Below are 27,479 nucleotides of genomic sequence, written 5' to 3'. Positions count from 1 at the left end.
GGCACAGCTGTACTTCTATTGCATTGCATCGCATCCCTTCGTCTGTCTGCTGCAAATAACAAACAGTGAGCAAAATACAGGCGTTCTGGTTTTCTTGCACCAGAGAGAGGGGTGTGCGGTGAGCGCAGTGTGCTGCCTTGCTCCTGTGCACGCTGCAGAGTCAGCCACATCTTGCACTATGCTTTGGGAGGGTTGTTTCTAGTTCAGGTAATCATTGCTTCCTTCTCCCCAAAATCTGGCTGCAACAAAATGGCAATATTCGTAACTGAAACGTGCACAGCCAGAAAACAGAATTAAATACACGCATGATATACTTGTAAGTTTTCTGTCAAACACATACCGTAAACCTGTTGCATGTGCTTGTTAAATTTTAAGTCAAGATTCAATCAAGAAATCTTGGAGTGCGTTAACACCTCAGATGAATGTCATTGCTTCGAAGCTAGTTACAGTTCAGCTGGTGAGCGCATCTGACTGCGTAACGTTCTCAGAATAATTCAGGCTCGCTGGGTTGTGGGGGTGGAGTTAACTTAAAATCGGGAGCCATTTGCCTGAGGTTGTATTAGATGCCCGAGCTGCCTGGCCCTGGGTCCCTGCAACTTGAGTCAGTATCCAGGATTTTAATGAAAATAACTGGAAATCTGCTTGTGTTGGATGCTGTCCTAAATGTCCAGGCTGGGACCTGCTTTTACTGCTTTTATAAATTGCGTAAATGAAAGACTCTTTTGCTTTTGGGGTATGAGGAGTTTGCTTCTGTCTCCTGGATATTTTGGATGATAAAGGCACGCATGAGAGACCGTACATTCGTGCATTCTGCACCTACGTATTGCTTTCCTTGCTGATTAGTTTTCTTTTTGTACCATATATTATTCCATTATGTTCGTGGTTGGCCTTGACCACATGAAATAGAATGTGGTGCTGAAGTCCAGTATGACACAAGACGTTGGTGGGTTGGTGTTGCGGTTTTTTGGTATGTAGGTAAATTGAATCCTGATGAGGTCCCATATTAATGATTTACAGACAAAAATACAGAGCTTAAAAGAGAGAGAAGTAGGAACGAACTAACCCTGTGACATCTGCAAACATGTCTGGAAAACCAGTTTGCGTTGCTGATTTTGAAGAGCATGCTAAAAAATTTCTCCCCAAGTCAGTGTATGATTATTACCGATCTGGAGCAGACGACCAGGAAACACTTGCAGATAATGTAGCAGCGTTTTCAAGGTAGGAGGGTGATTTCAGGCTGGGGTGGGAGGTAGGGGGTGCAAATTCTGCTTTGTTAGTAGATGTGGTACAATATTAGATTTTTGTGTGTGAACAAAACTCAATTTTTCTGCAACTTCTTCTTTTTAGCAAAAATACTCTCCAGTGACTGATTTTTAGAACAATTGTCATTCCCCTTTTGCTCTGCCACCTAACATTTTCTGTCAAAAAGCAGTCCCTAAAATCCATCAGCATCTTTTTAGCTTTGCCTGTGTTTTGTTTCTTTTGTTAACAAATTTTTTAGAGAGTCCTTCAGCTCCAATGTTTAATCAGCCAATGCAACTGTAAGTTCTACTTTTTGGGCTGTAACGCCAGCAAGCAGCTCTTGTGGTGAGCTTGTACCTTTTGGGTCCTGAGTCAGTTTTGCTTTTCGCTTGTTTTTTGCTAAACTGAGTTAGTCACGCAGCCTTCCCTGGTAAGTGCTTGTGCAGCCTTGCTAGACCAGAGCTGCGTAGCCTGGCGGAAAGGATTTGTGTATCCTGGCTCTGGAGCAAGCCGTGAAAGCTGGGGCTCTGTCCTGGGTGGCCAAGCTGTGCTCAGGGGGTTTCCAGCAGAAGGTCAGCACTTGAACAGGAGATATTGTAAATGATGGAACTATTATAAACCAGTTTTGACTTAGGCTGGCCCCCTGAACTGCTGTCAAAACTGGGACTCGGGTCACCCTTTGCCTCAGAAGTAAAAGGTCAGTGCAACGTAAGTCGCCGTTTGCTGTCAGGCTCGGTGGAAGAGTGTCAAAACTCGCATCAAGTCAGTTGGTCACCCATCCCCTGAATCTGCTGCTGTGCCCCCGGAGCGCTGGCCCAAGCACTGCGGAGGAAAGCGGGCAGCCAGGGGCTGTTCCCTTCAGCCCAGCTGAGCCAGTCGAGCTGCACAAACAGCTCTTGGCTGCTTTAGCCTTCTGGTGCTGCATTGGTGCAGACACTAACCCCCCCTGCACTTGTCTTTGCTAATCTCTAAAGGCTTTCTCTTTAATCCCTCTCAGTCTAACAAACCAAAACAAAGTTTTTCCAATTTATCTTTAGTCTTTTTTCGTCCCTACTTTGCTGTTCTGTTGTAGACCAACAATCCTACTTACTGCTCCAGTGGCTTTTCCATTAGCTTACAGTGATTCAGCTGGAAATCCCCCACAACTTGAAGGCTGTAGGAAACTCGGAGGTAATTCTTTTAGCGGGATCTCAAAGGTCACATTGCTGAGATCAGCTCAGAACCTTAATTTTAGGGCCACATTCAGAAAAACAATGTCTGGAGGAGAAAACTAACCTCCACTGTGACCTCTTAGCTCAATGCAGTAGCCTCTGACACAGGCTGGAAATCTTGTGCTTGGGGCTGCTCAACCACAAGCCGAAGGACTGCTCTGGCTCTGAGGAGTAAATAGGAGCAGCAGGGGGATGTAGTGCTCACCTAATTTTTTTTATTTTTATTTTTTAATGCTTCCAGATGCTATGATGTTATTTACCCTCATAAAGACAAAATAAGATGTTAAGGAAAGGACACTCAAAGGAAGTGCTCAGAGGCAATCAACTGTAGAAGTAGTGAACCTTTTACTACTACCTGCTAGGGCTAATCATGATTAAGCAAAAGCTGGATCTAAACTGCCCAGAGCCAGGCTACCAAAAAGCTGGGTATGTCTGCTGGCTGTTTAGGTAGTAGCAGAGCTGGATGTTAGCGGTGGGGTAAGAGCTGCTCCGCTCTGAAGCGGTTTCCCACCGCAGGGGCGGATTCCTCTGGTGAGAAGCCCTCCTTGCATCGGGCTGGTCACCTGTGGGCTTCAGGCTCGCCTCATCTTTCCTGGCATCTTCTATCGTATTTTCAACAAGGGGCTCCAGCTTTAGCCATTCAAAACAGCAGAGCTTGTAGGCAAGTGGGAACTGAAGGAGATATTAATTAGTGGTCCCTTGAACAGCCTAAGACATTAAAAAAAATAAAAATTACGTTCATCAGGTCCTTGATGCTGTGTTCTTGCTACTCAGTAGTGCAGGTATAAAGGGGATGGAAGCTGTGTTTCTGTCTTTGCCCCACCCCCCACCCCAGCCCTTTGTATATTTGTCCTCAAGAAAACAAGATCTAATTTCTGTAGTAGCTTTAGGCCATTTAAATATCTTCCCAAAGCCACTTAATAAAATCTAAAAGACTTGACAGTGGGGTTTACTCTATTAAATCATCAAACAACTGAACTTGTTGGCAGCTGATGAGAGAGGTCACGGGGCTTTGCTTGTTACCTTCCCATTGCTCTACATCTGCAGCTCTTTCTGGGTGTGCACCAAAACACGGAGAAGCACGGTGATGTGCTGGTGGCCACCCTGCAGATCAGCGGGAGAGCTGGGGTCAGAGCCTGGAACCCAGCTCCCCTGGTGAGACACGTGGCCCTCTCCTTTCTGGTTGCTGCGGTGCCAGCGCAGCTTTTCCTGCGATGGGCATAGCTGCTGCTGGGCGCTACCAGCTTTACCTGTGTGAAGTGGGAAGGGTGCTGGGTTAGAGCAGCGATAGAGTGATGTACAGCTTCGTGGACAAATGTGCTCTGTTACCTGTCCGTAACAAGAGATGATGGTAAAGGTGATCAGAGTTACCAATAGCATTATGTAGCACTAAAACCCGAAGTTCAGTAATTCTCAGCATCTCTGGTGCCTCCCTCTACCTGTCTGTTTGCAAACTGAAATACTTCCATTAAGCAGTGTGCACTTGCTGCCTGCAGCCAGTTGGACCTTATTCCTCTCTGCAACTCCACGTAATGGGCTGTTGAAGCTTTTTGGAAGCATGTTGAGCACAAGGATCCATGGGCTTGATGTCAATAGCTGCAGCAGTTCCCACTTTCTTCTGCTGAGGGACAACGCGTGGTGGTGGATTCCTGCTGCCTTAGCAGGTGGGATGCTGCTGCTAACAGTTTGTTAGACTGTGTTTGCAATGGCTTCCCAGCAACACATCGAGAAAAGGTAGAAACCTGGTGTAAAGACTTCACAAGATTTTGGTTTATAAGACCTGTTCGACGCAAGTGACTTAAAATACTATTATTTTTTTTCTTTGACGCTGTTGGAAGAAGTGTGGCCTGACTGTTAGGGTTGCAGGACTGGTTCTCACTGACTCTTGCGTAGTCCTTGTGTCTCTGAGCATGTTACTGTTTCTTCTCCCTGTTCCTGAGTCCAGCTTGTGGGTAAATATAAAGTAAGATGGACTTTAAACCCCTGAGCCACAAAGATCACGAAGTCAGATGACTTTACAAAAGAAACAAGTATGCTGAGCTTCATTTCCCATTGTTTTCCGTTGTCAGAAGCTTAGTTGCAGGGTTCAGCCTGACTGAAAATGTTCAGTTTATTTAAATATTTATAGATATATGTCTAACTGTTTCTGTTTAAATGGAAGAGAAGAAAGCGCAAACCTGAACCAGAAGCATGAGTTGTTGGCCCATACATTTGTGGTGTAAGATTACTCGGTGAGCAAGACTGCTGGGACAGACTGTATTTGGGGGGAAACCAGTGTTACGTTTGTCTGTGAGCTCTTTATTTTTTGGCATGCAAATGGCTGCATTTATGGAGAAAGAAATGGATTATTATTAATCTCGCAAATGAATGGCTGTGTCGATAGATGCTGCAATACCTTTAGAATGGCACGTGCAATTTTTGAAGCAGCACAATCCATACCTATTAGATGAGAAAATGAACGCCCTGGCCTTCTGACAGCACAGGAGCTTGCAGTGCTCTGGGACCTGTGATCGGGTACCAGGGTATGAAAAGTGGCCAAAAGGCTGGTGTTTAAGATGAGGTTAATGCCAGGTACAGTAACTCTCCTCTATCTTCCAGTTCTTCTGGAACTGAGGGAAGACCTGGAGCTTGAATATCAACATCAGTGTGTTCCGGCGAAGGCCAGTTAATTTTTTTTTTATTCATAGTTTTCAAACGACACAGAAATAGCCCTGGTGTAAGTGAGGCATTAAGGTCAGAAAAGATGATTTGGGATGTTAGAGCATACATTATTCCCTATGGCATCTGCATTCACCTCGCATTTGCTCTGTGTCCCAAAACATCGTGTATCCTTCCAGCACTGTGCCGTCTGGCGGTTAAAGTCACTCTCAAGTTGTCAAGGAAGCAAGGGGCCTGAGTGGGGAGCAGTTCTGTGACAAGGTCAGCATGCCTTTAGGTCAATGGCGTTCAAGAAATCAATCTGAAATCTCCCCTCTCGGCATGTTAATGAAGAGGGACGTCTATGTGTGTAGGAACAGGTTTCTGCTAATCTGCTGTGACATGTTCTGCAGCTGGCTCCCCGGCAGCCTTTGGAGATGGTGTGTTTTGTTGTCACATACAAGGAACAGCAGCTGCTTGTTGATTGGTGACAGCATTGACACATACCTTCTGCAAGAGTATTGTCATCTTGCAGCTAGGTACTAAGGGTGTTAAGATGACTGGGCACCTAAATAATTTAAATACTGACTTAAAAAACAAGGCTGAGAATGTGATTGGGGTCAAACAAGCATGTGAAGTTGTAGGGGGGGAGAAAAGGAAAGGAATGCTTGTAATAATGTTAGATTTCTGTGGTACCTTTCACCTCCGATTCACAGATTGCTGTGAAAAGCCACTGTGTGGATGGCAAGACACCCTGGGAGAGAAAATCCATTTTCCTCAAGCAAAAGCAGCTATCGGTCAGCCTTGCGCAGCAGTAGCACCTATCTGTTATGATGGGAAGTGGAGCTGTAGGGGAGATTAAGGCAGAAGGGGCTGGAGTGGGAATGGAGACTGTGCCAGAGCAGTGCTCAGAAGGGAAACGAGAAGTGCTGCTTGAAAATGTGTTGTGGTTTGAAAACTTCATTTTTCACAGCTGAAAATGAGTGAGGAAAGCAGTGAGTGCTTCCCTCTTACCCAGCTGCAGGGTAAGTTATGTTCTGAAACTTTTCAGCATGGAGGGAAAAGGAAAGCACAAGAAAATTACAGATTAGAACACTAATCCCCCCTCCTTCCCTTTCATCCTTCTTTCAAAACAGTGTTAGCTGAAGTTGCTTAAATCGGGAGTCACCTTCCCCACTGCGGCATCTCCCCCCATCCAGCTGGGAAGAAAGATGCACTTGCGACTGCTGATTGCAGCATGTGAGTGTGGACATGGCTGGAAAAAAAAATGTGGGTGATGAGATGATGAGTGGAAAAAAAAAACCCAACCATTTTTTTTGTACAAAATATCCAGGAAACATTTTCACTCAAGGACTTGGAGGAAGCAGGTGGTGGGTGGCAGCCTGATGAACGTGTGCTCTGGTTACTGGGAAATACTGCTGTGGGGTTTTGCTTGCCTGCCACTGGTAAGGGCATCCCCCTGTGGCTTGTCCAGAAAATGCCTCGCTTCAGATGTCCAGCAAACTCAGGGTTGAAAACACCCGTGTTTGCAAAGCAAGACCCAGTTTTATTTAAAGAGTGTAGTACTAAGGTAACGATCCCTTTTGGCGTTTTTTGGGGGACCCAGTAAATACTTGGTTATGAGCGTTGGCTTGATGTTGGTTGGGAGGGTGTGACCTTACAAAGTGGGATGGAAAGAGAAGCCACAGAGGACGTTGGAAGAGACATTTATGTTTAAAGCCGGGGGCTAATGAGTGTGAGGACCCCTAAAAGCTCATGGATGGAGTAATTTGATGGTACGTGAAGGTGAGTGGGAAGGATGCTGTTTATTGCTGCTTGAAACAGCATCATTTCTCTTGCATATGCTGTTGGGAGGATTTACAATTTTTTTTGCTCTTTCTGTTTCTTTTCCCAGCTAAAGGCACTACAGAAGTGTTGGTACTTCAGGAGTGACTCTCACGTGCTTTCAGATGACAGTGGTTTGCACCAGATAAAAACCTGACATATCTGGGACAGCAAATAAACTGGGAGGCTGGGGAAGGGGGAGATACTTCACATTTTTGTGTTTCTAAATTTGATTATAAACATGAACAAGGTTATTAAAGGATTTTTGTTTCCTTTAAATTTGCTGCGAAAAGATGTGTTGGAGCTGGGAGAAAGCCTTTGGAATGAGGATTAGGAAGAAAAGGGGAGGAAAAAAAAAATGTTTTCTTTGTCCCACCCTTTGCCCATCCTCCCCTGAAAAATAACAAACTGATACAATAGCATGAAAACAAGTCTGAGAAGACATATTTGCAGTGTATGTCTTGGCACTGAATAACACAGCTGACTCCCACAGCTACACATCTCCTTCCAAGCATCATAACTATCTCCTCCTTGGGATGCGCTTCCTGGAGAGCTGGCATGGCCCCGTGCTCTAGGGCTTCAGAAATTTGGGTCTTGTCCTTGCTCTGTCCCAGGCTGCTTCTGGAAATTTCTTTTGATCCTTCTATAAATTGAAGAGATTGTGTCTATTATTATTATTTAACTTGTCAGTTTAATGTGCAAGCTCAAGCTAAACCACTACTCACTGCTGGAGCACAGTCTCAGGGCAACAGTGGCTCTGGTTGCTGTCTCCAGGGCATTCTAGTGCTGAGCAGGCATGAGAGTAGAGCTTAAGCTTTTAATTATTTTCGATAATCAACATTCGATAGCTGCCAGCGCCCTTTCGGAGGGAGGGATGCCTCGGTGAGTGGCTGGCGGTGCCCTGCTACCGCTCAGCACCCACCTCTGCGGAGCGGCGGCCCCGGCTACTGCGTCCCCTCTTGTGGCTGGTGGTAGCGGCGCCGGTTCCAGCCCGGAGGCCGGGAAGCCGCCCGGTTGCAGCGGCATCCCCAGGAATGCAGCCCTTGTAATGAAGGTTTGGGTACTGCGGCGTTGTCGAGCTGACCCCAAAAGAGGGATCAGGGTGCTGTTGTGGGGGGGACAGAAGATAAACCTCACCGCCCAGCCTGACTGCACTAAACCGGAGTTTCAGAGGAAGCGTGGGCTCGTTTGCTCTGTGTTGGAGTCGGCTTCCATTTGTACCCAGGCTGAAGCCCCCAGCGGAGACCAGTGCCCGGCTCTGGGCCGATGTGGTTTCTGGCAGACATGCTGGAGGCCCAGCGAGCTTGGGAGTGGTTCGGCAGACGCTGGACCACGTCATTCCAGGACTAGATTGTAATTTGCCCTACAGCGACAGCAGTTGTGCTGCTCCGTCTTTTCCTGCGCTAAATGACAGTGGCTGGGTTTGGTCTTTTCCTGGAAGTCTGGAGTCCCTGCGGTATGATGGGCTGTCCCTGGGTCCACAGCTGTAGTCTCAGGGACTAAGTGTGGTGCAGCGGCCGGTGAGTGCTGGGGACCGGACCTCTGAGCCAAGCGACTGTCTTTGTGCCAGCAAAGATGCGGTGCGGGGGGGTTCTGCACCCCCCCTGAGCTGAGGAAAGCCAGGGCAGCCATCCTGCCTGCCCGCTTCTCAGGTGGCAGCTCGTTTCTCTGTAGGCTTGCTGCAGAGCCCTGTAGCACAGGGGCAGGGAGGGCTAAGCTTGCCGGTGAGGCTAGTTTTAGCCAAAACTCCCATGTCTCTTGGCTCCCTAGTCCATAGAAGGAATAACTGGGGGGGTGGGTGATGACTTCTGTTCCTGCACACCCTCTGTTCTGCCCCAAGGCTTTTGAGGAGTCTGAGACTCGCCATAAACCTTATTATTTTGCAGCTCTGGTCTTTTCTTTCAGATGGTAGTAGCCAATAATGTTCAAAGGCTCTTTGTCTCTTTGCACCTTCCATGGACTTTGGTTCCTCCTGGTTTTGTGGGTCTTGCTGAAGCTCTGGGTCACGTGATGAGGTTCTTGCTCTAGTCCCAAAACAGCTTTCCCAGTGTTTCTCCTCACAGCAGGAAAATCTGGTCTTGCCCATTAGTAACTGTAAATAACCCCAACAATGCAGACTTTTTATTCTTTGTTTGTCTCTGTGTCAGATGGAAGCTGTACCCTCGGGTGCTCAGGGATGTGTCAGTAATGGACGTGTCAACCTCAGTCTTGGGGCAGAAAATCAGCATGCCGGTCTGTGTGGGAGCAACTGCTATGCAACGCATGGCTCACACCGACGGGGAGACAGCTACTGCGAAAGGTAAACCACGCAAAGTCCTCCCCACGGTGAGTTAGAGAGGAACAGAGTAGTACTGTGCCTGCTGGGTGTGAAACCCGGCTTGGTTTCCTGCTCCTGGTGCTGTGGCCAGGATGGGTTTGAGTTGCTGCTCAGAGTAATTTGGTTTATTTTTGGTTTTGTTTGTCTGTTTTCCTTTGCATGTTTTGTGTGTGGGCTCTCCCTTGCTATGAGACAGGGATGAGGAATGCAGTATGAAAGAGAGGAACCATTTGTAACAAATACAAAATTGAAAACGACATCTATCTATACAGCTTTCTATATATCCTATAAATATAATTCCATATATTGTCACAGCAACGTTCTTCCTGTTACAGAACTGCTTCTAGAAACTCAAAAGCCTTTGCTTGTCCAGGAAAAATGCTTTGAAGAGAGGTCTTTGAGAGCATCCCAGGGAGTCAGTGAGATAAGGGCCCCCCTGGGCTAGATGCTGCACAAAGATGTTGCCAGTGTGGAGGCTGCAGCCTAAACGGCTGCAAGGAATGGGAGGTTAACCAGAATTCAGATGTGAAACTGTTTCCTATTCCTTTGACCCAAGCTGCAGAATGACACAAAATCTGAGAAAGAGGCCATGTGGTGCACCTATTCCACGCAAAGATCATCAGGCTACGCATTTCAGTGCTCCAGTACCAAATGAAAAAGGATACAAAACCCAAATAGGCAATACTAAAAAAAAAAAAAAGAAAAGAAAAGAAAAACAATCCTGTGCATGAATGAGCTATTAATCTAACAGTGTTTCCATGACCAATGCAGCAAATGCCAGCGTCAAGTGAGTCTAATTATCGGCCCTGCAGTGGGAGCTGATCTCAGCTATCATTACAAAGCCACGTCCCTACAGTGTGCACCGTGGTGGGCTGCAGCACAGATCCAGCAGCAATCGGTACAAGCAGATTTCTCCAACTTTATAGTACGTTTGGGGATAGGTTTTTCCCTTTCCCGAGAGATTTATTAGGAAGCCCGAATTTGATGCCTATTGCATTTGCCGGTGCTTCCACAAGATGGAGCTCGAGTACCTTGAATTGGTTCGCGGAGTCTGGCGGGAGCCTTGGTGCTGTCCTGTCGTCTGACAGCTCTCCTGGATTATTTCTGGCCCGGGTTATGCTGGGAGGAGACTCTGAAGCATTATAGTGTTAACTGCAAACATAGTAATGCTATGTTAAGAGTGAGATTCAAAACACACGAAATTCAGGACGGTCCTTAGCAAAAATTCCCACCGATGCTACAGCCCGGCCACATTTTAAGGCATAAATTTATAATGGCACGTGAAGTTGAGTGGTACAACTAGACTGACTACCAGAGCTGGGTTGTGGTAGAGAATTTTGGAATTTCCTGATTTTTGTGCGTTTACATTTCAAAACTTTCACATACATTCATTGCATTTAACATTCTTGGGTTTTCAGGCTGCGGGAGCTTGGTGTACTGGCAACTGCACTGGCAGCGGCTTGAATGTGCAGTCAAACATACCCATTGGAGCTGGCAAATTTTTCATCACTTGCAAAAGACAGCGTCATTAAAATCACACCCCCTGTATTGCTGTAGCATTTCTTGTAGGGGAAAAAAAAAATCCAAACAAACCAGCTTTGGTTTTGTGATCTGCGAGAGGTAGAGAGGGGTATTCAGTGCCAAGCTTTTGGTTTGACCTTATATAAAATGACAGGGATTAACTTGAAAGTACATATTTGGCTTAAAAGTTCTTTTAAACTTGAGATATTCAGGGTCAGGGGGTTTTGTCATATCCAGCTTCTTTTAAACTCTGTGATACTTCTGCGATATAGGCGAGCAGATCGTTGGTTGCTTTAAACCACCTTTTGCTTCAGCTGCACCGATTTACACAGGCTAAGAAAGTCTGATCCACAGTCTCATGGCTTTTGCAAAGCATGGTGTACCTTGTAAGCTTGGGTTCTGGCTGAGGCGTGTAGGAAGCGATGTATATGGTAGTGCCTCTGCTGTTGAGACAATTCTTGAAAAGCACAGTGGGCAGAATCCTGCCCCTTCCCAGCCAGGGAAGCAGGTGAGCGTGTGTGTGCCCGGGCACTGCTCGGCGGGTGCGGCATGTCTGCCCGGTTGGGGTTAAACCTCAAGAGATAATCTTGGGTTTGCACCATCCTTACCTGCAGAGCACTGGTGCAGGCAGCAATAACAGCTCCTTCCCCCAACTTTTTGTGTTGTGAGATCTGACACCTGATCCTGCCAAGGAATTCCCTTAAGCAATGGTGCGTTTTGCATTGAACTGCTCTGCTATTCCTGCAGGTTTGCCCACACGTTGCAATGTAAATGTTCTCCTTAGGGACAAGGGCATGTCATGGTGTCTCTCACTGCGTGAAACTCCCTGTCCTCGCCACTCCTCCCTTTGGGACTTGTCAGGGGTTTGGGAGCTGCTGCTCCTCAAGGGATGCTCTCCTGCAGAGGCCAAGCTCCTTGGAGAAGACCGTGCACCTTACCCAGAATAGGGCAAAGTCTGGCAGCTTGCTTTAAACACACCTTCACTCAATTCTGTTTCATTAGTAAAGGACCTTCTTTCGGAAAAACGTTCAACTGTAATTTTAAAAGTTGCCAGTGACAAGCCATCCAACACAACATAAGTTATTCCAAAGGTTAAGTAAGTCCACTAATCAGAATAAACTGTAATCATGATCAAGACTTGTAGAGCTTCAAATCCAAATGTTTGATTTACTTACAGTTCTGTTAGTAAGAATATAAAGGAAATAATAATAATTAAAAAAACCCATATAGTCTGTGATAAGGCTGCTCCTTAGGGTTTCTTTTACATGTCTAAATGGACCTGGAGTCCTTGCTTATAGGGAAAGATCTTTAGTCCTTGAAACAATTTCACAGACCTTGGCAGCTGTCCTAGTTTTTCCAGGTCTTTCTGCAAGAGTATTCCCTAGCATTTTAGCTGTAGTTCATCAGTGCATGTGGCAATTTTCCAAATAATGGATTTTCTGTTTGGTAGAAACTGAAAAATTGGGAGGAAAACTGTTTTGGGATAACTGAAATGTTTAATTTGATCCAAAACACAATGTTTTATTTCATTTTCCTACTAGCTAATGCTTTTAGCCATAGTTCTGTTTTGAAATAAAAGTGTTAGCTCAGAAGAAAACATTTCCATTCTGAAAATATCAACACATGACATTTTGACTTAGGTGAATTTTTCTTGTCCTTCCTGCTCCAATTTCAACTCTTTCAGTAAAAATATTTGCCAAATTTGATGAATAATCTTAGCCACCATTAAAGAGCAAAGAGCTGTTCTCTAAATATTTCTCAACGGAACTCTGCTGATTCTACTTTTTTTTCTTTGCTTGTCCATCAGAAGATTCACTGTCCCTCCACACAGATATTTGCCATCCCAACTTCATGCAGCGCTTGCAGACCAGTGTGATCCCTGTGTTGTCTTCAGCCAGCACTCCCCGCAAATGTGGTAGTACACATGCTCCTGTAAATAGGACACACTTTCAAGTACACTGAAACAAAATCCTGTGCACCATCCAGCTGCTTAGCAAGAACTAGCAATTTTTTAAAACCTTAATTGATTATAAACAGATATGTAGCATTATTTTACCAAGATTTCTGTTCTGTTTATATGGCTGCTAATTACATAATGCTCCCTCGCTGACCAGTTGCCTTCTATTCTTGTGGTTTAGCCCAGAAGCAGTATTGCAATACCTGACTTCTCTCTGACTTGCTGAAAATCAGGCTGAGCAGCCGGACTGTTTTCTTGGCCAGATCTTTTGAAGACTTTGAATGATGGTTGCCTGGATCTGATGTCTTTACGTTTACCATCTGCTTTTAAACAACTCGCTGAGCTACCTCTGACATCAGAAGGGTTTCACCATTGCCTGTGATGTGACTGCACCATTTGGTTTGCCAAACAGAGAATAGGAATACTGACTGAAAAGCTTCCCCCCTCCCCCCCCCCCCCCCATTTTAATTGAGTTACTGGTAGCTCTATCGTTTCCACTAGAGAGGGAGCAACACCTTTGTCCCTTTGGCTTTTAACAGACTTCTACCGTACTTTTGGTTTGCTTTGATGCTGCTGAGCATCTGAATTTAGGTTCCTTGTGCTCATCAGAGATACTGGTGGCTGTGAGCTCTTGCTTTTTGTGTTCAGCCACAGTGAAAATGGCAGGACTTTGTACCCATCTTTCACCTGTTACCTATGTGGTGTTCCCAAAAAAAAAAAAAAAAAAAAGTTAATTTTGAGGTATAGATACTCCAGGGTCATTGAAAGGACAATATTCACATAGAAAGATATGGACTGCCCTGACTTCCCCCAAGAGACTGGCATGGCCAGGGGATTTTCTGATGCAAGTGTACACAGGCAGTCTGGTGTGATAGCCCTCCTAGACCAGTGAGGTTCATTTTGGCCTTGCATATCTTTCCCTGCTGCCTCCAGCTTTCCTGCATAGCTGACAAAAAGTATTGTGTCAACAAAATAATCATAGGCACAACTTGCACGCCATGTTTTGTAAGGGGCTAGTGAGGTAAGGCTGGGCAGGGGATTTCTCAGCCAAGTGCGTTTCATCAGAGAGCAATATTAAGTACTTTAAACAACTCTGTTTCTTAGGAGATGCAGCTCCAAGAACATAGCTACTTCTCTTGAGAAATACCACCGTGCCAAAAGGACATTGCATTGATCCCAAGTAATGTCCTTTGGCCCCTAACTTGGGGATGGTGGATTCACTGGTGGATTCAGGAAAAAACGACCACAGTGGGGCAGATTAGCTGCCATGCTTCAGAGATGCCCCTGAAAGGGAAAGGATGGGGTTTTGCACAGCTACAGAAAAACAGCAAGTTCCTATTCCCATGCAAGATAATCCTGACAAAACAGGCGAGCTTAAACTGGGCTTTTCTCCAGTGTCCTCCCCTGAAGTGGGTTGCCTCTGGGTTGCCCACAGGGACAAACTCCATACCCTTTCCAAACCACTTAATGAAATGATGTCCCATCAGAGCAGGGAAGGAGGCTGAGGTTTCAGGATAAAAAAAGGGCTAGAAAAAGCATTATTGCTCTGTTCCTCTGTGGACTTCCCAAGTGGGTCCTGTGCCATGGTCAGCCTTGATTTGTTGCTATGTAAAATACTTCAACTGAGTTGCCCAAGAATGAGGAAATCCCCATTTTACCAAGGTTTATGTTCCCTTGTGAGAAGGTATGTCTTTGCTCGTGGCTTCCCTGAGCTCTAAGTACAAGCAGGTAGCAGCGGAGCTGAGAAACCTGCGCTAGCTCAAGGCAGCCGTGGAGAAAGGCTGTGAAGCTCCCCTTTCCTAGGGACCCCACCATATCCCAATTCTAGTTACATTTGGCCCTGAAACAAGATGGAGTAAAAATAACTCAAAAGCTTTATTGTCCTGATGTTGAAAATTTCCCTGGCCTCCTGTGTGTGGCTAATGCTACACTCTCTGTGCTGTCATTGACCTCAATGGGAGCCCGCAGTGTGTACAAAGGTAAACGTATGCTTCGGGCAATGCTCGGGATTAAAAGAAGACCTGGGGTGGAGGGAAGGCTAAAAGCAATCTGAAATGGCATGAGGAAAGGCTGGTTTACAAAAATCTGATGTTTAAACTCTGGCAAATGTCACATATTGCTGCAAGAGCATCCCTCGGGAATATGGACCTAGTAGTACTGAATTGTAATAACAGAGGTATTTGCAGCACCCCACAACTGACGTGTAAAATACAGTTGGAGGAAATTAATTGCTTCTGTTTTCTTCAACTACAGCTAAATGTGCAAGAAGTGGGGGTATATTTTTGCCAAAACCTGATGTGAGGTAGGAAAACAAACAAACAAAAACCACCTTGGCAATACTTCAGGACTATGTATATGTTTTTGAAAGTTTAGAAAATTGTCAAAATAAACTTGAATATTATAAAGATAAAGCACAGATCAACCAAAACTGGAATGTGGAATCTCTAAAACTTTGAAAATTTCTGTGTGTATGAACTTTGAATTTGACTATGTAGATCCAAAATATGCATGTTGAGCTGGTGCTTTACCAGAGAGTCGCTAACTTTACAGGACAGATGAGGGGAATTTTGTGAGTATGCTTTCATGAAAATGCCATAACCCAGTTTGGGATGGTTTAACTCTGATTGAACCAAACTGCTTAAATCTAATCTTAAATGAGAAAATAATGGTTTTATCTTTATTGTTACATATGCAGATGAGTTGAAAGGATATGGTGGTATATTGTGTTTTAAATCTTCTGTTCACCGAATATATTTTATTGTGAAGTTTCTGTTTTAATTTTTGCTTTTGCATCTATTCTTGTGTCCACAGGGCTGTGGAGGTAGATTTGAGAATAAAATTAAGAATGGAAACAAATGGATACCTAAAGGCAGATTGAACCGTAACATTTACTTTTCCCCCTTACCTGATCTGAGGATTTTGCAGTTGCTGGGTTAGCAACTCTCCCTGTCATTCATGAACGCGTATTTGACAGAGCAACAGGAATGCAGAGCCCTTGTTTCTCGGCATCACTTAATAGGCTTGATTGGGCAAATCACTTATTATGGGATTTGTGATAATCCACCACAGCTGATTTTAACAGGACTTTAGCATTCAGTATGCATGGGTTCTTCAGAAGAAACTCACTTCTAGGTACTTAATTTGTGAGAGGGAACTATTTTCAGTAATTTTAAGGGGAGGAATGAAATTACTACAATCTAGAGTTTTGGGTCATTGCTACTGTATTTCTAATGATTGAAAGCTGCCTGGTGGCCCTGGGAGGGTGTAACCAATTTGTTTGAATAAGCTGTTCATAAGTTTCCACTCTAAGAATCTTGTAATTCTTATTTAATAAAATGTTGTCATAAAGACCACTTCTTAATTCCTCGATGGGCTGGAGATGATGTTTTGAAACAGAGGTCCATTTACATTAAAAATATGCATACTGCGGTAGACCAAGAAAAATAAGGCTTTATATAATATTTTTGAGCCTTACAGTGTGTTTTCCTTTATTTTACATTAAGTGACAGATTACTCCAAAAAGAATAAGCGATAGATTCATAAAAATAAAACTGTATGAGGTTAGCTGGGTTGGAAATCACGCCTGGGGAGGCAGCCAGCACAGAGCCTCTGGGTGCTTGACCCCTTCCAGGAATGTTTGATGACATTTAACCTTGGGATTGCCCACACTTCAGGAGCTGTTTCACTCCACAGTTTCTCAAAGGTAAAGGAGGAGAGGCCACGACACGTTGGGCATGAGCACCCATGCCTTTGGCCTCAGCAGAGACTTTGGAGACCTGCTCATTTTTGTACTTACTTTGGGGTATTCTGGGTGGGGACTGCCGCTTGGGGCATGTTTCTGCCACTTCCAGTGAGTTCAGAACTTCTGGTCCCTGTTGGCAGCAGTGTCAAACTTTACGTGTGGGGTCACACAATGGACGTGGGGTTCCTCTCCTTCAGGTGATGGGACAGCAAAAGCGTTGAAGCTAAGAACAGTGGAGACCCCCCCTCGAGTCTTTAAATGAGGTTGTCTGCTGGACTGTGTCCTTCTGTTTTATTATGCCCTGAAATGCCCTGTAGGGATGACAACAGGCATTTACTAGAAGAGCACTTCAAGGAACACGGGTTTAATGCTAGTGAAAATTTGGGGATGGGAGCAAGCAGCCAAAATGCCGTATCAGAATGCTCAAGGGAGTGTGCATGGCAGTGGTGAGGAGGACTGAAAGGCGATGTTGAGAACGACAGATCTGAAACACTGATCTGCAGCAATATGTCAGTGTTCAGAAAGCTGGAAGTCTTAAATTATTTTTTATTATTATTTTAGATCATTTAAAATTGTGCATGTGTGTGTGTGTCCTTAAGTGTATGTGCCAAAATTTCTGACAAGTGGTAGCCAGACACCAGGGGCTTACAAACAGGCTCCCCAGGATAAAGAATCATTAATATGGGTTAGGCTTAGTTTGGTTATAATATTATTTCCACTATTGGAGAGGGATCATCCCAAAGAGCGCACAGAGTGCAGTCACCAGAAATTTGCCTATAAACACAGAATAAGCCAGAGAGTGCTCCCAGCAGCCCACCGCTGTTGGTGACTGCTATAAATGTAACATTCTGTGGAAGGCTGAAAAATGTGTTGTCACCGAGGAAAGGCAGTGTGAAATTACATGCACCGACATGCTCTGGTGAGCCACGTGCTCGTGTTTAGAGAAGCCTCTGTTTTGGATAATCTCAAATATAACTTTTGTTCCTCCAGCCTGCCAGGCAACGGGGACAGGGATGATGCTGAGCTCCTGGGCCACCTCTTCCATTGAAGAAGTGGCTGAAGCGGCTCCAGCTGGCCTTCACTGGCTGCAGCTTTATGTGTACAAGGACCGGGAGGTTACCAAATCCCTTGTGAAGCGTGCAGAGAGAGCAGGCTACAAAGGGATCTTTGTGACAGTGGACACGCCGTTCCTCGGCAGGCGCTTTGACGACGTGCGCAACAAGTTCCAGCTTCCTCCCCACCTCAGGTAGATGCCCTCTGGTGGGATGTGGGACAGGCATGTGGCAGTACCATGGTCACTATCAGGTGTTGTGTGAGAAACTTCTCTGGTACAAGGAATTTCTTCCATTTCTTCCAGGTGCTAAATGCTGCACTAGGTGGTAACACTGGGGAACTGAGCACATACCTTGCTTGGGCTTGGGCTATAATCTGCTTTGAGTCAAAACTAAGTTTTCTTGGCTGTTTTTGAACATGAGGCTGCAGACTGACAAAGTTGGAGAGATGGGACATTTCTTTGTACATCAGTCAATATATATTTGGACATTTTCAAAACTCAGCTGCACGCAGCCCTGTGCAACCTGCTCTATCTTTGAACTTGGATCCAGCTGCAGAGCTGGCTCTGCTCTGAATGGAGGCCTGGATTAAGTGGACCAAAAGTCCCTTCCAACTGATGTAATGGTCCCTTCTATCCAATGTTATCCCATGATACCACACTGGGTCCCAGGGTCATGATGTTACTGAGCACAAAGCCCCTTTCCAAGCAACTTCAACTCTTCTTTTACTCAAATACAGAAAGTATTTCTCAGTATCAGTCTTTCTAAATTCTCCATGAGGGCAATTTCTACCCTAACATGTGTTTTGGAACATTTTCTGTATTTTAGAGAAATTTGTGGCCTCAAAGTTGACTTCGGCACTAATTCTAGTTCCTCTCTACTGAAGGGCCTATGCAGCATTTAATTTCGAGAGAGTTACCCAGCGGTGGTGTCAGGGTGCTGATTTCATTAGCCTTTTGCAAATATAAATTGGTAGACTGTAGAGACCACCCTGATAAACATATGCTGAAATGCTGTCACAGTGTTATCAGCCAAGGTCTGAATGGAAGAGTGTTTAGTGGAAGGGATATCCAGGACTCAGGTTTGTAATTGGAGCTAAAAATCTTGAGATGCTTGCAGGTAGGTCTTGATAGTGACCGCAGTTTGCCATGGCATATGTTAAGGTTACTGTGTTTGCTCCTATTCAGAGTTTGCAAATGAACACAAAAATGGAGGGGTGGTGGGAAGGATAGCTGAACATAGTTTGAAGCTGATTAACTTTGATTTTAGTTCTGGGTAAAAGCTAGTTTTAATATTATCAATGGATTTGAAATGTTCTTCCTATGTGTCCTGACTGCAATGTTATACTTTATACATATCATATGTAACATACAAGGCAAGAAATATCCTGAGGTCTTCCTTCTTTTTCATAATGCTCAAACTGAAGGTAAGCCATGGGACTCTGCAATGAATCTGATTCTTCACCTCGCAGGCAAAAAAACCTCCAGAGCTTGAGATGTTGGATCTCCCCCATACACTTGTACTTGAAGCTAATAGATGATATGATGAAGGCTGACAGAGCGGCCTTAACTCTGCCAATGATTTCTGTGTTAAAGTACAATCTTATGAGGAAAGCAGCGAAAAACAAAAAATCCCTGACACATTTAACATTAAAATGTGGTACACTGGTATGCATGTGGCCTGTAGAGTAATCCTGCTACAGATCTGTGATTGACAAAACTTGATCGAGACGTGCTGTTATTTTGAAAAAAAAAATATCTTTAAGTAGGTTTTTTTTTAGTGGCAGTATTGTTTTAAGGCCTGGGGTTAAAGAGTCTTTGAATGTGCGTCAAATAACCCAAAAATATTTGAGTGAAGTGATGGAGCATTTCTGAAACACTTTGACCCCACCTGACCAAACTGTAACAAAGTTTTAAGTGAACCATGTGAAATAATATGAAGCTGGAGTAATCTTTAAAGGTTCAAATTAATCACTTTGGATTTCACAATGACATTTGGACAGTGTTTTGTTGCAAAGTTGGTGGTGAAACTCTCCTAGCATGGGGCTCTACTCAGTTAAGTGATAACTTTTTCTTGGCTTCAGGTTTTCAACAAAGTTTCAAAGCAACAACAAGGTGCCATTGTGCTCAGAAATGTATATAAGGCAACATTCATTCAAGTGTTGATCTGCATTTTACACGCCAAGAAAAACAACAGTTATTTATATAATCTTATCCATGGTTCTGTTTTTCTCTGGGTACCCCACCCTCCACAAACCAACAGCTGAAAAGCTGGATCTTGCTGAGAGTCTGCTCCTTTCTCATTTTCTTTTGGGCTTGGAGCTGAACAGAAAAACCATGTGAAATGCTGCTTGTTGCAGGCATGAAATCAGCAGTGAAACTAGCCAGTTTCCATGCAAAAACCCCTGTGCATTTCCCAAAATGTGGAATATGAGTATAAAATACTGCAGTGTGGAACGAGACACTTTCCAAAGAACAGAGTTATTGGCCTCGTGTGGGACACGGGTGTCCTTGGCGGTGCTGGTGTTGCTGATGGTGGTTTAATGCTTGAGAGCACTCGGGACTACTTCAGCTTTCTAGTACAAGCACAGCCTGAATTTCTTTTATTTGCCCTCCTTTCCCCTTCTTCTGCTTTGTCTGGTAAGTTTGTGAACTCTCTGGTGCAGGGGCTGTCACTTACCATTCAGTTCCTAGAACCAGTGAGATTGATTTGGTGCTAAAGAGTAAATAATAGCTAACGTTTTCATATGAACTTTGTTTCCACCCCCTACATTTTATAATGAAACATACAAAAAAGACACAAGGTTAACTGGCTGGATGTTGGTCTTGTTGGACAGATGAAAACTCTGAATTCTTTGCAAGGCTTCATGCAGATCTGTCTAGTTCATGTAGTCTAACAAAATCTCCCTTCCTCCCTCTTCCTTGCCACCTACCTTATCCCCTATTCCTCCAGTAGCTGAATCCCCTGGATCTGAAAAAAACGAAAACCAAAACCAAATTTGCTGCATGAAAGCTAAGGGGATTATTGCTTATAAGTAGGGGTGCCCCTCTTGAATTCAATGGCTCCTGGGTTATGTCAAGCAAAGTGATGTTCTCTTCTTACATCTTAGCCTGTACCGCTCAAGGGTCTGAATGCCCTACGGCCTCTGGTGCATTTATCCTCACAGTGCTCCTGGCAGATACTGTTTTATTTTTAAAATTTCTATTTTATGTTGAGAAACTGAAGCAAAAGGAGTGGCTAAGTGTCATGGCCAAAGTCACATGAGAGGTCTATGGGATGACAGATTCTTGAGTCCAAATCAGTGCTCTGACTGCTGGGTTTTTCTCCTGATTTTGGATTTGATGCTGAACCTTTAGATTTTGGACTTTACCCTATATTTTTTCTGAAAGAACTTGTACTGTTGCCTTGGGTCAGGGAAACTTGCACCAATGTTATCAAATGCTTTGCTAGCCAAAGGTTACAGCTTACTAAGGACTGTGATCTGACATGCTGAGGTAGGCTTTTTTGCTCCTGCGCTGCAGTACAGCAACATTTTAACATAGGTATATAGAATGCTGGCATTAGGGGCTGATTCATGGCTCCAATGAATCTTTCTCAGACTATTTTTCTGTGTCTTTTGTTGTTTTAGATTAAAAAACTTTTCAAGCAGCGACCTGGCATTCTCCTCAGGGAAAGACTTCGGAGAAAATAGTGGACTGGCTGTGTACGTAGCTGAGGCGATTGATGCAAGTGTCAACTGGAAGGACATCAAATGGCTTCGAGGGCTGACCTCACTGCCCATCGTTTTGAAAGGAATCCTCAGAGGTGTGTAGCTCTGCTGTTTACCACGGGGGAGGCGAGACATCCCTCTTGCATAGGCACCAGCAAAGGAAAAGTGCTTGTGCTGAGGAAATTTCTGTAGAATCGCATAGAATTGCATTACTTTTTAATGGCAAGCATCTGCTTTGCTGATACAGAATATGATGGGATGCATGTTCATATTTCTGTGATGTGTTAAGTCGGGAAGATTTGCCAAAGCAGACCCAAGCAATCAGAAGGAAAAAACATTCTCTCCCTCGTGTGTGTTAGGAACCCAGCAACGAAGGCATTTGCAGAAGCAGTTGCTTAAATGAAGTCCTGGAGCTGCCAGATGGCTTGTATAGCTTTGCTACATGGTGTGTCTACCTTGATGTTCAGTAGGTAGGGACCAGAGCCACTGGTCACTAAACTGGGAAGTTGGTGAGCTGGCACTGCATCAGTTATATCTGAAATCAGATACAGCCAGGAAGATTGAACTTGCTCTGTTCATTGTGCCTGTAAACTCTGATCCGAGTTGTATATAACTTAAAGGAAAGCTGGATTTCCATTTTGTCAAAAGAGCACTGAGCACAGTGGAGCACTTTCATTTAAGTATGGATTGTTATTGTAAACATGCCAGTAATTTTGGCTTGGAGAAAATCATTCAGCATAAATAATTTCTTAGTGATGAGCTCCAGAACATGGTAGAGAAAGTGAAGGCTAGCAACAGAAGTGGCTGCTAATCCAGAGTGATAAAATCTGCTTCAATATTTCAAATTACTTTTCTGGTCTTATTGCTTAAAGACAAAACTTTTTACTGTTCGGACATGGGGCTTTGGAAGGATTAAGCTCTAAGGTAACTTTGCATTAGCTGGCAATGTTTGGGGTTTTTGTTGGGTTTTGTTGTTGTTGTTTGTGTGTTTGGGTTTTTTAAACGATGACAAGGTTTCCCTCATCATGGTGTCAATAAGCTCCCAGTTATGGAAGGGCATATCTTGTTTTGTTTTCTTTTGTTTTCTAGCTGATGATGCTAAAGAAGCTGTAAGGATTGGGGTAAATGGTATTCTGGTGTCGAATCATGGAGCACGACAGCTTGATGGGGTCCCTGCAACTGTAAGTACTGGTGCTGATATGCCTGGTTTTCTCTGCCTTTTAGCTTCTTGTTTGCTTTCTCTGAACACATGCTAGCTGGAGAAAAAATCTGTAAATATGTGTGTTATCCCATTATCAGCAATCTCTCTCTGCTTCTCTATGTAAGTCACATCATAGTCTTAGACACAACCTCCCCTTGGTCAAATCAAACAAGAAACACAGAAGGGCTTACGAGTGGCTGTTTCTTCAGTCTACCTGGGCACCTTGTCCTTGGCTGCAGCATCCTGCATGGAAATTCAGAAGAGCCGTTTCAGATAGAGTATTATTGTCAGTTAAATTATTAGAAGTAGGAAAGTCTTTAAGTAATTTTTTCCAGTCTTCTCTTTTACTTCCTCCTTCTCATCCTTTTTTGAAAACCCCTTGTTGCCGTTTGCAGCACACTGAAGGTTGTACTAGAGTTGTTTTTCCTTTTTAATATTCTTCAGAGGCTTCTGAAAAATTACAGAGTTACAGAACAGCTAAAGGCAGCATGAAACTCTCCCTTTTTCTCCTTTCAAACATATTCACCTTTGGAAAAGGTACAGACTGGTTAAATTACAGTTTTTTCCTTTTTCCTTTTCCTTGTCGTGCTACCCTGTGCCTTTTCCAAAGGTGAAAGGGATTTGAGAAGTTCTCAACTGGCAAAAAAGAAACAAGTAAGGGAAAATGAAAAAGTGTGTGTTCAGGCTGAAGGAAAACCCCCAAAATTCCAGTCATCACTCATCTTGCTTCATTTGGTGTGGGAAAGCTGCACAAGTAAAAAGAGAATGAAAGGGAGGAGAATCAAAGCCCATTTGTGACTGTTTCAGTATTTCTAACGTGTCCTTGACAAAAACCCTCCTGTTTTCCGTGATGGTTCTTTGAAGGGAGAGAGGTAAGCCCCTTTTTCACTGTGGCACATTTTGCACATGAAGGCTTGTATGTTTGGCTCTGCTGTCCACTGGCATGCCCCGCTCCACTCCCCTGGAGGACTTCTCTCTGTTCTACTCCAGGGCAGCTGTGGATTTCCCCAGCTGATTTCCTTCACCCACTGATTTTCAGAGGTCTTCACTTGCACCCAGTGATCACCTGGTTGTGTTGGCTGGTTCTTTGCTAGCCAAGCCCTGTGTTGAAAAGCCAAATGCCAGCACAAATGGTTTTCGAAATGGTTAATGAAGTTGAGGCATTGTCCTCTGAATCGAGGCATTATCCTCTGAGATGCTTTTGCCTGACTGTCTCCAGGTGCTCCTGGGGACTGGTAAAAAAAAGACCACCTGATGCCAGGATTTCTCCAGTTTCCAGAGGGAGACTGAGGGTTTTTTTTTTCAAATGTGATTTTGTGTTCCTGGAGAGTGTGCAGCTATTCAGTTTTAGACACCTGAAGGGAAACTGAATTTTCAGAGTGGTGGTGCCTAATACTTCTGAAATGAATTGTTGTTCTTTAACTTCTGTCCTTTTTATCTTCTTGTCACCTTTTAAGAATGTCTTCCCCAGTTTCACTAAGAATATTTTAAAATCTTGGCCAAGTCTGTGTGTGAAGTAATCCAACAGGAAGAATGTATGAGGATATTAAAAACGTAATTTTGAGAAATAAGAAAGCTCAACAAATATTAATTAATTTTTAGCCAGCTGCAGTAGAACAGAAATTACACTTGCCAAGTACTTGTTTTGAGTTATTCCTTTGCAACACCACAGTGCAGTGGAGAAGGCACTAGTAAAGCTAATGTGTTCACTGGATTTCATTGCACAAACAACTACATTTCACAGTTCAGTTTTCATAATCTAAATATCTCTATCAGATCATGCGAAATGTTTCAGTTTTAGAGACATAATAATTTGTTTTAATTTCATGGTTTTTTAGAACGTGAGCTGAACCCAAGCTGGTTAATATTTCTAGTGTTTAGTTACACATTGAAGAAACCCGAGTTTTAATTATGGTTTGCATCATGCTTTAGTTATTATAGCACTTTAATGTTGGTACAGTTTGTCAGGATGTAGAAAGTGGTGTCTGTATATGGAAATAGATCCAAAATGTGTTTGGCAAAAGAGCAAAACCAAAGGGAGGGGAAAACTCACAGCAAGTGCCAAACTTCAAGAAAATTTTAATCCAAATCTAAAAACAAACTGCACTTTCAAGTTGTTTCCTCCTCCCCATGTCCTAGTCATTTTTAATCCATTAGAAAGGAAATGAATTACATCCGTATTTGAAACACAGGAATTTTGTGTGCCTTTTGTCTTACTACCACACTGTTTCCACTCTCTTTAGTACTTCCCTTCCAGTTTTGTGTATTTCCTGATTTTCATGAATAGGAACTATTTAGCCATTATAGGAACTGTTGCCCTGTAATTAATGCTTGAGGCTTGCATGGTGGAGCTTGAATGAGCTTCAGGAGGCTCATCTCTTCGTTGGGACCTCTTAAATGATGTGGACATGTTACTGAACTCCATGGTTAGTTACTTGTAACTTGAGAACAGTAAAAATCCTTTCCCCCCTTACCTTTACCACTGGTGTAGGGGATAAGTACAGCTCAGTGAAAGTAACATACATGTGCATCAAAAGAAAGCATTTCCCACCATGCTCAAAACTTGGAGAAAAGCTAATTTTTTCTCATATGAAGAAGCTTCCTCTAGAATTATTCCTGTAATCAAGATGCATTTTCAAAAGGAAAAATATAGCCATACAAATTTTTCAGCCATCTCCAAGTTCCTTGGGGCACATGTTTCTCTTATTCGATGTCTATAGGTACAATGTTTACCTCTAGGCTTCTGGATGCTAGTTTGGCCTTAGTATAACTGAATAATAAATTTAAACTAGAAAGAGAAGATGACTTAATTTCATCCCCATACTAGTGAACACTGGAAGTTTGTTGGGTAATATCAAGGAAAGGCTGCCTCTGTGCTTGCTGTTTCTTCTGTTCCTTAGAAGTATCTGATATTGGCTTGTGTTGGATGCATGTCATGGGATCAGATGGCCATTCTGTGTGACCTTGCTGCTTCTCCTTTTATTTATGTGACTCTCTAAATAAACTTGACCTTTGTATATATCTGCTAACATGCTAAGTCACTGCTGGGTTTCAATACAAAGCTGTGTTATTTGTGTATGCAGTTAGGCATGCAATTGTTCATTTAGCTTCCTTAAAGCTTGGATCCTGTATGTAAGAACCCATTAAAAAAAAAAATTACAGAAGCTGACCAGATGTATTCCTGGTTTCACTCTTTTAGATTGATGTCTTGCCTGAAATCGTTGAGGCTGTGGAGGGGAAGGTGGAGGTTTTCCTAGATGGTGGTGTAAGAAAAGGCACAGACATTCTCAAAGCACTAGCTCTTGGTGCCAAAGCTGTATTCATTGGAAGACCTCTTATCTGGGGCTTGGTTTATCAAGTAAGTCAGAAAAAGCTCAAATTTATATTTTTAGAAAACTAGGCTCCCTGTTTAGGCTTAGTGTATGCACATGTGTGTATATGTGTGCACATAGGAGGGTGTATGTGTGATGGTATCTGAGTGTGACTCTGTATATCCAGACCATCTAATTTAAATTTTGCTGACAAGTATGCAGGAGTTATGGTTGTGCACAAAACTTTGTTGGCACATGTATACATGTCTGTGTCTACACACATGAGCTATATGTACACATACCAGTACATATTGTCTCCTAATCTCCTAGGGTGAAGAAGGAGCAAAAGAAGTTCTCCAGATGCTCAAGGAAGAGTTTCGCCTGGCAATGGCACTGACAGGTGAGACATCAGTGTTTCCTCTCAATAATCACATTTTTCTCATAGCTTTCATTTGCCCTGGGCAAGATGCTACAGGAACTTATGGAAGGGAGATGGAAATGTTTTCAGTATCAGATTAGGCTGTGGAGAAATGGGAAAAGGACTTGTTATCCCTGTCTTATAGATGGGGAACAGAGTAGAATAAATAAAACCAATAAATATTTTTTTTTTCACAAGGAGAGAAATAAATCCATAGAAAAGTAGTGGCAAATCCTCCATCACTAAGGGTGGATTACATCTGACAGAATGTACATTTCTAAGGGACAGAAAAAGAAAAGGCTTAGTAGAGTGGGATAGAAAAGGAGGGTTTTCAACTGACATGTAACTTCTCCTCCAGGATGCCGGAGAGTGGAAGAAATTGGCAGGACACTGATACGAAGACATCAAATATTGTTTTCCAAGATTTAGGTCTGAAGACTATTGCCTCATGTGTTGCCTGTTGTAAAGTGTGCTACCAGGCAAAAATCAACTGCGTTCACTCTTTGGGCCTCATCCTGCATTCCTGACTGGGAAGGGGTGGTCTGCAGGAGATCACTTGTTTGAAGAAAGTACTTGAAGCAAATTTTACAGGTGTTTCTGTATTCTCCTAGGCTCTTAAGGAAAGCTGCTCTACTAGGAGGTGTGATTAAAGATGAGCCTTTAGAAAAGACCAACATAGTAACTTCAAGGTGTTTTGCAACAAATGCTATTGTTAACTTACACTATTAGAAGTAACTTAACTGTTGAAATGAAACTATAAACACAACTGTTTTCATAGCAATCAGGTATCAAAATACAGAAATTTAAAAAGTAAAAGATGCTTCTCCCTCACTGTTTAGATAAACTTGTGCTGAGATTAAATCTTGCTTTCTCATGAACGTAGTGTCATTTCCCTAGTGACTGTGTGCTATTACTTTATAAACATGTGGTCTTGTAGCATGTAGGCTGTAGGAGCTCAGAGAACTCTGTTGTAAAGAACTGAACAGCAAAACAAACTTGGGGAAATTCTGCTGTTCAAGTGACACCAACCACTTTGCAATCAGACAACTGTTATGTACGTGCATCAGGTACAGGTCACATTCTTGGCTGCTGCAAATCCTTGTAGCCCTATTGCCTTCACCAAACTGTGCTAGCTGCACCCAGTTGCAGCTGAGTCACATTTTCCACCTGGATTCATTTGCTGACAGTGGCAAGTGAAGGCTGATGCTACCTGGGAGTCTGTAGGATATGCAGCCATCTGCAAAAGAGAAACTTGAATAATTGAGGTATTAACCCATGACTTGGGAAGATCCTAGTGGCTCTATTCAGTTCCCATGAACACCCTTCATCCAGATAAA

At 43.6% G+C, this 27,479-nt stretch overlaps 1 protein-coding gene across 2 annotated transcripts; it reads left to right on the top strand.

Moving 5' to 3' along the window:
- The first annotated feature begins 1,029 nt into the window (after positions 1-1,029).
- On the top strand, positions 1,030-27,020 carry HAO1 (hydroxyacid oxidase 1). Of its 2 annotated transcripts, XM_040612361.1 has the most exons (8): positions 1,032-1,218; positions 9,062-9,213; positions 17,442-17,697; positions 21,132-21,307; positions 22,302-22,393; positions 25,613-25,771; positions 26,055-26,124; positions 26,501-27,020. In XM_040612361.1, exons 1-8 carry the CDS (start codon positions 1,082-1,084, stop codon positions 26,569-26,571), a joined length of 1,113 nt encoding a protein of 370 aa, XP_040468295.1. In that variant the 5' UTR covers positions 1,032-1,081; the 3' UTR covers positions 26,572-27,020. The 2 variants fall into 2 exon arrangements, with proteins under 2 accessions (XP_040468296.1, XP_040468295.1); XM_040612362.1 differs by lacking the exon at positions 25,613-25,771 and having other exon boundaries at positions 1,030-1,218.
- Positions 27,021-27,479: the final 459 nt, after the last annotated feature.

The sequence above is a fragment of the Falco naumanni genome, chromosome 12 (genome assembly GCF_017639655.2).
Source record: "Falco naumanni isolate bFalNau1 chromosome 12, bFalNau1.pat, whole genome shotgun sequence".
NCBI classification, from domain to species: Eukaryota; Metazoa; Chordata; class Aves; order Falconiformes; family Falconidae; genus Falco; species Falco naumanni.
This window is presented reverse-complemented; position numbering and strand designations above follow the sequence as displayed.